This window comes from Haliotis rubra, unplaced genomic scaffold (assembly GCF_003918875.1).
Source record: "Haliotis rubra isolate DU_JTF1 unplaced genomic scaffold, ASM391887v1 Scf24, whole genome shotgun sequence".
Taxonomy (NCBI): Eukaryota; Metazoa; Mollusca; class Gastropoda; order Lepetellida; family Haliotidae; genus Haliotis; species Haliotis rubra.
The window spans coordinates 1,994,208-2,004,921 of record NW_025766447.1 but is presented as its reverse complement, the minus strand read 5'-3'; the positions used below and the strand labels follow the sequence as shown (position 1 = coordinate 2,004,921).

At 45.6% G+C, this 10,714-nt stretch overlaps 2 protein-coding genes across 3 annotated transcripts; both read left to right on the top strand.

The window, feature by feature from the left end:
- The first annotated feature begins 2,490 nt into the window (after positions 1-2,490).
- Positions 2,491-4,875, top strand: LOC124278556. Its single transcript, XM_046714284.1, has 4 exons — positions 2,491-2,626; positions 3,765-4,014; positions 4,312-4,358; positions 4,735-4,875. The coding sequence occupies exons 2-4, from the start codon at positions 3,771-3,773 to the stop codon at positions 4,804-4,806; spliced, it is 363 nt and encodes a 120-aa protein (XP_046570240.1). The 5' UTR covers positions 2,491-2,626; positions 3,765-3,770; the 3' UTR covers positions 4,807-4,875.
- Positions 4,876-6,548: 1,673 nt separating this feature from the next.
- On the top strand, positions 6,549-9,761 carry LOC124278554. Of its 2 annotated transcripts, none has more exons than XM_046714283.1 (4): positions 6,549-6,685; positions 6,781-7,052; positions 8,346-8,392; positions 9,618-9,761. In XM_046714283.1, exons 2-4 carry the CDS (start codon positions 6,815-6,817, stop codon positions 9,684-9,686), a joined length of 354 nt encoding a protein of 117 aa, XP_046570239.1. In that variant the 5' UTR covers positions 6,549-6,685; positions 6,781-6,814; the 3' UTR covers positions 9,687-9,761. The 2 variants fall into 2 exon arrangements, with proteins under 2 accessions (XP_046570239.1, XP_046570238.1); XM_046714282.1 differs by lacking the exon at positions 9,618-9,761 and adding an exon at positions 8,523-8,800 and having other exon boundaries at positions 8,346-8,447.
- The last annotated feature ends 953 nt before the right edge of the window (positions 9,762-10,714 follow it).

Genomic DNA, 10,714 nt, shown 5'->3' with positions numbered 1-10,714 from the left:
TCCTATGCTAGGTATGTCCTAGATGTTTCCTGTCCTAGGTATGTCCTCCATGTCTCTTATGCTAGGTCCTCCATGTCTCCTATGCTAGGTATGTCCTCAATGTCTCCTATGCTAGGTATGTCCTCCATGTCTCCTATGCTAGGTATGTCCTCCATGTTTCCTATGCTAGGTATGTCCTCCATGTTTCCTATGCTAGGTATGTCCTAGATGTTTCCTATGCTAGGCATGTCCTAGATGTTTCCTATGCTAGGTATGTCCTAGATGTTTCCTATGCTAGGCATGTCCTCCATGTTTCCTATGCTAGGTATGTCCTCCATGTCTCCTATGCTAGGTATGTCCTCCATGTCTCCTATGCTAGGTATGTCCTCCATGATTCCTATGGTAGGTATGTCCTAGATGTTTCCTGTCCCTGGTATGTTCTGGATATCTCCTGTCCCTGGCATGTCCTAGGTGTCTCTTGTCGCTGGTATGTCCTAGATGTTTCCTGTCCCTGGTATGTCCTCCATGTTTCCTATGCTAGGTATGTCCTAGATGTTTCCTGTCCCTGGTATGTTCTGGATGTCTCCTGTCCCTGGCATGTCCTAGGTGTCTCTTGTCGCTGGTATGTCCTAGATGTTTCCTGTCCCTGGTATGTCCTCCATGTTCCCTATGCTATGTATATCCTGGATGTCTCCTGTCGCTGGTATGTCCTCCGTGTCTCCTATGCTAGGTATGTCCTCCATGTTTCCTATGCCAGGTATGTCCTCCATGTTTCCTATGCTAGGTATGTCCTAGATGTTTCCTATGCTAGGCATGTCCTAGATGTTTGCTATGCTAGGTATGTCCTAGATGTTTCCTATGCTAGGCATGTCCTCCATGTTTCCTATGCTAGGTATGTCCTCCATGTCTCCTATGCTAGGCATGTCCTCCATGTCTCCTATGCTAGGTATGTCCTCCATGTCTCCTATGCTAGGTACGTCCTCCATGTCTCCTATGCTAGGCATGTCCCCATGTCTCCTATGCTAGGCATGTCCTCCATGTTTCCTATGCTAGGCATGTCCTCCATGTCTCCTATGCTAGGTATGTCCTCCATGTTTCCTATGCTAGGTATGTCCTCCATGTTTCCTATGCTAGGTATGTCCTAGATGTTTCCTGTCCCTGGTATGTTCTGGATATCTCCTGTCCCTGGCATGTCCTAGGTGTCTCTTGTCGCTGGTATGTCCTAGATGTTTCCTGTCCCTGGTATGTCCTCCATGTTTCCTATGCTAGGTATGTCCTAGATGTTTCCTGTCCCTGGTATGTTCTGGATGTCTCCTGTCCCTGGCATGTCCTAGGTGTCTCTTGTCGCTGGTATGTCCTAGATGTTTCCTGTCCCTGGTATGTCCTCCATGTTTCCTATGCTATGTGTATATCCTGGATGTCTCCTGTCGCTGGTATGTCCTCCGTGTCTCCTATGCTAGGTATGTCCTCCATGTTTCCTATGCCAGGTATGTCCTCCATGTTTCCTATGCTAGGTATGTCCTAGATGTTTCCTATGCTAGGCATGTCCTAGATGTTTGCTATGCTAGGTATGTCCTAGATGTTTCCTATGCTAGGCATGTCCTCCATGTTTCCCTATGCTAGGTATGTCCTCCATGTCTCCTATGCTAGGCATGTCCTCCATGTCTCCTATGCTAGGTATGTCCTCCATGTCTCCTATGCTAGGTACGTCCTCCATGTCTCCTATGCTAGGCATGTCCCCCATGTCTCCTATGCTAGGCATGTCCTCCATGTTTCCTATGCTAGGCATGTCCTCCATGTCTCCTATGCTAGGTATGTCCTCCATGTTTCCTATGCTAGGTATGTCCTCCATGTTTCCTATGCTAGGGTATGTCCTAGATGTTTCCTGTCCCTGGTATGTTCTGGATATCTCTGTCCCTGGTATGTCCCTAGGTGTCTCCTGTCGCTGGTATGTCCTAGATGTTTCCCTGTCCCTGGTATGTCCTCCATGTTTCCTATGCTAGGTATGTCCTAGATGTTTCCTGTCCCTGGTATGTTCTGGATGTCTCCTGTCCCTGGCATGTCCTAGGTGTCTCTTGTCGCTGGTATGTCCTAGATGTTTCCTGTCCCTGGTATGTCCTCCATGTTTCCTATGCTAGGTATGTCCTAGATGTTTCCTGTCCCTGGTATGTTCTGGATGTCTCCTGTCCCTGGCATGTCCTAGGTGTCTCTTGTCGCTGGTATGTCCTAGATGTTTCCTGTCCCTGGTATGTCCTCCATGTTTCCTATGCTAGGTATGTCCTAGATGTCTCCTGTCCTACATGCGCTTCAGGTGTGTCATATACTTTTGCTTGGTGATTCGTATCCTTTATAGTAGTCAATTGTCCTCTGTCACAATGTGACATAACTGCCCCCTGATTCTTTGAAGTAAGGATTACATGTCCAGCGTCCCCTATAGTTTGTGGCATCGTAACAATCAGGTTTCTCTTTTACAGGTGCATATGACTACAATGTGTTGGGACCACGGGCAAACAAATAGCGTTATCGTGGAGAAAGGAGTGGGGTCAACACATGTGCTAATTATCATGCTGATATAAAAAGGCTTCAAGTGCCACCTAGTTTCATTACCATCTGTTCTCCAAGACAGTGAGTCCCACGTCGACCCGAGGTACGTTATAGGTCTAGTTTTAAACCGTTATGTGACGGTCAACATCTACAAATATGTGCATGGGTGAGAAGTTAGTTTAGGACTGATGTGATTTGTTTGTTTTAACAACGTTCTCAGCAATATTCCAGCAATGTGACGGAGGCCTAATAATCGAGTCTGTACCAGGATATCCAGTGATTAACATCATGAGCATCGATCCAAGCATTTTGGATGCAATGATAGCATGAACAAAGGCATCGAGCCTGACGATCCGAGCTCTTTAGACTCGTCTGAGGCCAGCATGGGTCGATGGAGACTCATCGGGGTGACTGCCGATGAAGACCAATTCTAACCAAAACCTTCACAGGGTGCTTGCCCAATGCGATCGCCGCTTACGATCGCCAACAGTGTGATGGGAACACATTCTACCCTGGGTCCCCACAGGGAACAATAAACAGTTATCATTGATGGTTGGAAAGTAATGTAAACTGACATACAAAACCATGTACAGACATGACGTTTTGGGATTGTGTTCTTAGAAGCGACTTAAATGTTGTGTGTTTTGATTGTGGCTAACTCGTCACAAGCATAAGTCACAACCAAAACACTTTACAAAATATTAACGTTCCCTTGGAAAAATATCCCAAAGAACCATGTGTGTACTTTCTTTTGGTACGTCAGTTTAGGCTTTAGTGTTATGGTGAACTGTACCAATTACATCCTTGTAAATCTTGAGTCGTCATGTCGCCCAAATAACCAATCAGTTTTCAGAATTGCTAAAATGTAAACAGGTCCTTATTCCGTATCGCTCAGCCAGTCTGGGCACTTTTCATGCTGCCTCGCCGTAAAGTAGAGGAACATGAAACCTCCACGCAACTCCTAAGTAGTCGCATAAAGTTATCTAGAAATGTTGCCACATGAGACTTAGTATTAAAGAAGTTGTAATCCATGCAATCGCTACTTTGTATTAGGACAAAGACAGTGATTGCCGATAAACATCTTATGCAAGAAACTATGCAAGTATTTTTGAGTGTTCCCTCTCTTTGAAAGAGTTCCTTATCGGCACTTTCAAGTGTCTAAGTAGTGACAATATGAATAGTAATAACCTGCCACATTAAATGCTTCACATCAGTCTTATATCTCTGCCGTTGCCTTTCAGGCTAAAATGCTGGTATATTTGACCTTCACCTTGGTGCTGTTGTCGTCTGCTGTGGCCATCAATGGCCCATGTGCTCCCAATGAGGATCTACTGAGTTTCCTGAAGGTCGTCCACAACACCCCCTCCTACAACACCCTGTCTGCCGAGAACAAGGTGATGATGACGGAGATGGTGTCGGAGGTCCAGACCTGTCAGCTCACAGCCTACATCAACACCGTCGGCTTCAGCAAAGTCCTCGGTTTGCTGGACAGTAAGTAAACCACTGGACTACTGGCATGTGTGCTGGCGCTACACCCAGCATGTCATTCGTGTGCTGTGCTTCCTCCAGCATGGCATTCATGTGTTTTCCGGGCACAAACCCAAAAAGAATACCATTTAGTTTCTGGTGCATCCTGGCAAACCAAGGCATGGATAAATACGTTCTTGTGCTTACAACAAAATCTTCGACGTTAGCAAACGTTTTTACTTATAAATCCTTTGACATTGTAGTATCAGAAAGTGTCATTGTCCCCATGCCATAAATGGGTAAACCTCTGTGTCATTTCAGGCCTGACTCCTCAGGAAGCCCACGTGTTGAACTCCTACATCGTTAAGGTGAGTATGTGGCGGCAGGACTCGGAGGCGAATGTGAATGTGAACAGATTCAGTACTATTACCTGTCAGAAAGGGTACATTGGGGGAAGACGGGATTTCTGTTGACTATCTATATTTTATAACATGTTATGGACAAGGTATATTTACAAGTTGGTCCGTAAGTTTTAGAAACCCTTGGTTGTGTTCGACCCAACAGCAACGGAAGAGAATATTCATCCTCAGCCTGTGTTATTTATATCCGTTCTTGACTCACTGGCATGTCTGACTACAGACCTTACAAGATATCATTAGAGTACGCAGTAGGTATAGAAGATGAGTCAGAATTGCCCTCCATCGTGTCTTCAGCGCATGTGTTCAACTCTCTGTTGGATTTCAGCATCTTAACATTGAGAAGGCTGTGTTCGACAAGCTTAGCCACACAACAACTCGTCCACACACTTCTCACTGATACACGAGGGCAGGACTTACTTATTGCCGAATCTGAAAAAACATGAAAGTGAATAAATATGAGACAAAATATCTTCGTTCTTACGTTTTCTGTGCTGGTAATGTGGCTTCTGTTTAAAATGAAGTAAATAGATGGTCCCCATCGACTGATATACATACAAACAAACAGGTTATGGCCGCCAAGTATCTTGGAGGACGACAACGCTCATATGTGAGAAGGCACAGTTGACGTTTTTGGATCGATAGTGGTAAAAGCCGCCACGACTTCTCAGGCATTCGATCACTCGACGCGGCATACCGTGTGTAAGTTTCCCCCAAAAGGCATTTTGTCCTACTCCTTTTGGAGTGCTTGGCCAGGTATCATGGCCAGTAACCTTTAACGCTCCAGACGATTTCATTCGGGAAATGGTAGGGCTCATTGCTGGCCATGGTATCTCTGATGGATGCTGCAATATTCCAGCAACGCTCACGGCGGGGAACACCAGAAATGATTGTACCCTGGGGATTCGAACCCGGGTCTTCGGCGTGACGAGCCAACGCTTTAACCACTAGGGTACCCCACCGCCCCCATGGTATTCTATGGATGCTGGAAGTGAGCTGCGCACGGTAGGCAAACGTCCTGCAAACGGGACTACACACAGTGTCAGAGTTTTACGTTTACTGCCCAGCAACCGTTACATGTACAATGTGAGGTGTGGTTCGTTAAGGCATGGCGATGCCACCCACACCAGACCCGATCCACCGCCAAATCTGACAGACACGCCCATCAAGTGAGTCGGGATTCGTCTGACCAGCGACGACTATCCACGTTTCGTATTTGTGTACATCGTTGACGACTGTTGGCAATATTCCTCCAGAGACTATAGGAATGATAGGCCCATGCCAGCTGGCCAACATGTGTTCCAAGCACAATAGGAATGGCGGGTTGATGGCAATTAATCTACATATATAATTAAGATCCCTTGTGCCATTGGCCACGATCATGTTTTGAACTCGAAGTGTGAACTCTCTTTGCAATAACCAATTGGCATTACAGTCTCACATTTTTTATATACTGTTTCTCTGTTAGACACAAAATACCCCTTAACTGCACAGACGCTGTTCATCGCTATAAACATCTGCTGACATATAGGGAAGGCTCGTGCCACTGAACGACACATCTGCCACTCAAAACAGCCAGTAAACGGACACACGACGAACTATCGGAAAAGTGTAACCGTTAATCCTGGACAAGAACTGAAACATGAGTTCGACCACAGATGATGCCGATGATGACTGATTGATTGATTGGTTGATTGTTTAACTCAGCAATATTCCAGCTATATATGGCAGCGGTCTGTAAATGATCGAGTCTGGACCAGACAATCCAGTGATCAACAGCATGAGCATCGTATTACGCAACTTGGATACGATGACATGTGCCAACCAAGTCAGCGAGCCTGATCACCCGATCCCGTTAGTCGCCTCTTACGACAAGCATGGGTTACTGAAGACCAATTCCAACCCGGACCTTCACGGGTGATGATAATGATGATGATGATGATGATGATGATGATGGTGGTGATGATGATGATGATGATGATGATGATGATGATGATGATGATGATGATGATGACGACGACGACCACGACGATGATGAACCAAATCAGGAAGATCCGGCGTTACAGAGCTAGGAGTGTGACACGTCTTTCTATTCAGTGTTAATTCAGGCCCAAAGCCATCACGTTTACACTAGATTTGACAGGTGTTATTCCCAAAACAAGCCCGATAAGGTGCGACATTCCAGTCTGGCGTGTTCACACACTATCTCCACTGATCTAGTTCTTTGGAATATTCCACCTCCCAAGCGGATCAGATATTCTGCGCTGAATCCAATACAGGTAAATACAGTCCACAGCGTCTCCTCAGGTAAGACAATGTGTGACAATTTGTGACAATGTGACCGTGTGACATATATACCGTCTTTGTCCCACAGCGTTATATACCTCAGCATCTCTCCACTCCCTACAATGCTCATCTACGTGGTCCTGGCGTTATTGCTGTCAACCTCTGCTGCTTCGGGGCCCTGTGCCCCGAACGAGGACCTTCTCAAACTGCTGACTGCCATCCACACATCCCCATCATACAGCACGATGTCCGCTGACAATAGGGCGCTCGTCCCGGAACTGATTGGGGCAGCCGAATCTTGTCAGCTGACGGCGTATATTGCAACTGTCGGCTTCTACAAAATCCTGGATTTGTTGGACAGTAAGTAATGGTATATATATATAGTTTCAGTGGGACTCCTGTCAGTTTCGGACTTCCTGAGTATTTGTTGATAAGGCCTGTGTGGTATTTCATCTTCGTTGACAAATGGGTTTATATGGTTTGGAGTGAGTCCAGTCTTAGCGCTGTTGTGTGTGTGAATGGCGAGGTGGCACATGGAAAGCATGGTTGCCGATTAGATCTGTATAGGCTGAACGCAAGAACATTATGCGTCCACAAGTGTCAATACTGGTACATAGCAAAGCACTTGGTCACAGCAACTTATCATACATGATCTAATCGGTTTCAGAGCACATATAAATAACGTATGTTTGTTTGTTATTTAACTCCACACTTATCAATAGTCCTACTGTATGACTGTAAGCAATCGAATCTGGACTAGATAATTCTGTGATTCAAGCATGGGCTGCTGAAGCATCGATTCTAACCAATTGAAGTAGACCCCTCTGACAGTCAAGCATGGAGCATAAGCTGAAGATCAGTTCTAACCACACCTATATGACCCTCTGACGACAAGCATGGGCTGCTGAAGATCAGTTCTAACCCGACATAGACCCCTCTGACGACAAGCATGGGCTGCTGAAGATCAGTTCTAACCCGACATAGACCCCTCTGACGACAAGCATGGGCTGCTGAAGATCAGTTCTAACCCGACATAGACCCCTCTGACGACAAGCATGGGCTGCTGAAGATCAGTTCTAACCCGACATAGACCCCTCTGACGACAAGCATGGGCTGCTGAAGATCAGTTCTAACCCGACATAGACCCCTCTGACGACAAGCATGGGCTGCTGAAGATCAGTTCTAACCCGACATAGACCCCTCTGACGACAAGCATGGGCTGCTGAAGATCAGTTCTAACCCGACATAGACCCCTCTGACGACAAGCATGGGCTGCTGAAGATCAGTTCTAACCCGACATAGACCCCTCTGACGACAAGCATGGGCTGCTGAAGATCAGTTCTAACCCGACATAGACCCCTCTGACGACAAGCATGGGCTGCTGAAGATCAGTTCTAACCCGACATAGACCCCTCTTACGAGAAGATGACCCCGAAATATAACTAAGTAAAACACTGGCACATTAACCACCTTGTCACAGAAATGAACAGAACCGACCAGTGAGGTGAAATGAGAGTCACTCAGTAGATATGTTGCAGGCGTGAAAACGAAGGACGTATATCGGTTAGACGTCTTTGTTTGAAACCTGACTATTATAATTATAATCGCATCCTATATCCCATCGTGATCCATGTTTACTTGTGTCTGTTCCAGGTGTGACGCCAGCTGAAGCTCACTTCTTCAACTCCTACCTGTCAGCGGTAAGTACAGGTGAAACTCACTTCTTTAACTCCTACCTGTCAGCGGTAAGTACAGGTGAAACTCCTTCTCTGAATCCTACAAGGTGAAACTCACTTCTTTAACTCCTACTTTTGTCAGCGGTAAGTACAGGTGAAACTCACTTCTTTAACTCCTACCTGTCAGCGGTAAGTACAGGTGAAACTCACTTCTTTAACTCCTACCTGTCAGCGGTAAGTACAGGTGAAACTCACTTCTTTAACTCCTACCTGTCAGCGGTAAGTACAGGTGAAACTCACTTCTTTAACTCCTACCTGTCAGCGGTAAGTACAGGTGAAACTCACTTCTTTAACTCCTACCTGTCAGCGGTAAGTACAGGTAAAACTCACTTCTTTAACACCTACTTGTCAGGGTAACTACAGGTAAAACTCACTTCTTTAACACCTACTTGTCAGCGGTAAGTACAGGTGAAACCCACTTCTTTAACTCCTATTTGTCAGCGGTAAGTACAGGTGAAACTCACTTCTTTAACTGTCCTACTGAAGCTGAAAACTCACTTCTTTAACTCCTGCCTGTCAGCGGTAAGTACAGGTGAAACTCACTTCTTTAACTCCTACCTGTCAGCGGTAAGTACAGGTGAAACTCACTTCTTTAACTCCTACCTGTCAGCGGTAAGTACAGGTGAAACTCACTTCTTTAACTCCTACCTGTCAGCGGTAAGTACAGGTGAAACTCACTTCTTTAACTCCTACCTGTCAGCGGTAAGTACAGGTGAAACTCACTTCTTTAACTCCTACCTGTCAGCGGTAAGTACAGCTCAAACTCACTTCTTTAACTCCTATTTGTCAGCGGTAAGTACAGCTCAAACTCACTTCTTTAACTCCTACCTGTCAGCGGTAAGTACAGCTCAAACTCACTTCTTTAACTCCTACCTGTCAGCGGTAAGTACAGGTGAAACTCACTTCTTTAACTCCTACCTGTCAGCGGTAAGTACAGGTGAAACTCACTTCTTTAACTCCTACCTGTCAGCGGTAAGTACAGCTCAAACTCACTTCTTTAACTCCTATTTGGCAGCGGTAAGTACAGGTGAAACTCACTTCTTTAACGTATACTTGTCAGCGGTAAGTACAGGTGAAATTGAGGGTACTTAGCTGATTCAAGATGGCTCACGTCCCGTGCACACGAAGTGTCATTGGTGAAATTGACATTGTCTTTGACAACTATTCACGTTTGAGGTTTATGTTCCAGCATCTCAAGTTCGAGCAGTCCCTTGCCGGGCTGTACACGACAACCAAACCAGCTCCCACTCACTCATAGAACGCATGGAGGATCAACAGAGCAATTTGCTCATATTTGGTTTGTTTTCATACAAATAATAAATATTTGCCCCGAGTTTTGTCCGCTGTTAATGCGACACCAGCGTCCTGAGCCGTGATATAAGAATGTAACGGAGGTATCACCATGTCGTCACATTCAGATCGCTGATACTCACCAGCAATGTGAGGGAGGTTAAATCACGGTGTGTCAGCTTGGTGTGGATAGAGTGAGTGAGTGAATTTGGTTTTACGCCGTTTTTAGAAATATCCCAGCAATATCACGACTGGGGACATCAGAAATGGGCTCCACACATTGTGCCCATGTGGGGAATGGAGCCCGGATCCTCGGCGTGACGAGCGAACGCTTTAACCACTAGGCTACCCCACCGCCCCTGCTGTGGGTGGAGTACCCGACGATATATATCTAACGCATTGGTGAAGCCCAAGGGCTCGCTGTATAACGATAAGATTAGAAACATAATCAAAGCGACCCCATAAGCATTAAAGAAATTCAGTTACTGCATGTAACGTTCTCTCGAGGATTTCAAAGACTAGACCTTTTATTGATGCGGTGCGATCTCTCACTGTCCTTTGGGGGTATTTGGGGTGTTTGACAACGTAAGTCACGTCTTCAATGGGTATGTTTGAAACCAGACTCAAAGCACAATAACGTACCTGTGACTAAAATTGCCGACTAGGCGGTACGTCTTCCCAGTCCCACAGTTGCTGTAGTTTCTGTGACAGAGATCTATCTGCATAAAATGTATTTTATAATGCTCCAAAAGAAATGATTGAAACTGTAACTGAGATGGTGAAACATTTGATGATATTGAAGTATAATTGAATTTATGTTTAAGATCAACAGTATGCGTAACACTTACGATAATGCACCTTTAAACACAAGTTCTTGCTCTACCTTCGCATGGGTATGTGACGTGCATAGCGACCAGAATTTGGATAAACAGTCCTCAATACGTACCCACACCTAACACAAACTGGCCTTATCAAGCAAAACTTTGCAGTGCATTT

What these genes read in the sequence shown, in the direction of transcription:
- LOC124278554 (XM_046714282.1), top strand. Translation starts at nt 6,815, where the DNA reads ATGCTCATCTACGTGGTCCTGGCGTTATTGCTGTCAACCTCTGCTGCT. An exon ending in AATCCTGGATTTGTTGGACA is followed by an intron (nt 7,053 to 8,345) that starts GTAAGTAATGGT and finishes TGTCTGTTCCAG; the next exon opens with GTGTGACGCCAGCTGAAGCT. An exon ending in CCTGTCAGCGGTAAGTACAG is followed by an intron (nt 8,448 to 8,522) that starts GTGAAACTCCTT and finishes CGGTAAGTACAG; the next exon opens with GTGAAACTCACTTCTTTAAC.
- LOC124278556 (XM_046714284.1), top strand. Translation starts at nt 3,771, where the DNA reads ATGCTGGTATATTTGACCTTCACCTTGGTGCTGTTGTCGTCTGCTGTG. An exon ending in AGTCCTCGGTTTGCTGGACA is followed by an intron (nt 4,015 to 4,311) that starts GTAAGTAAACCA and finishes GTGTCATTTCAG; the next exon opens with GCCTGACTCCTCAGGAAGCC. An exon ending in TGAACTCCTACATCGTTAAG is followed by an intron (nt 4,359 to 4,734) that starts GTGAGTATGTGG and finishes GTTGGATTTCAG; the next exon opens with CATCTTAACATTGAGAAGGC.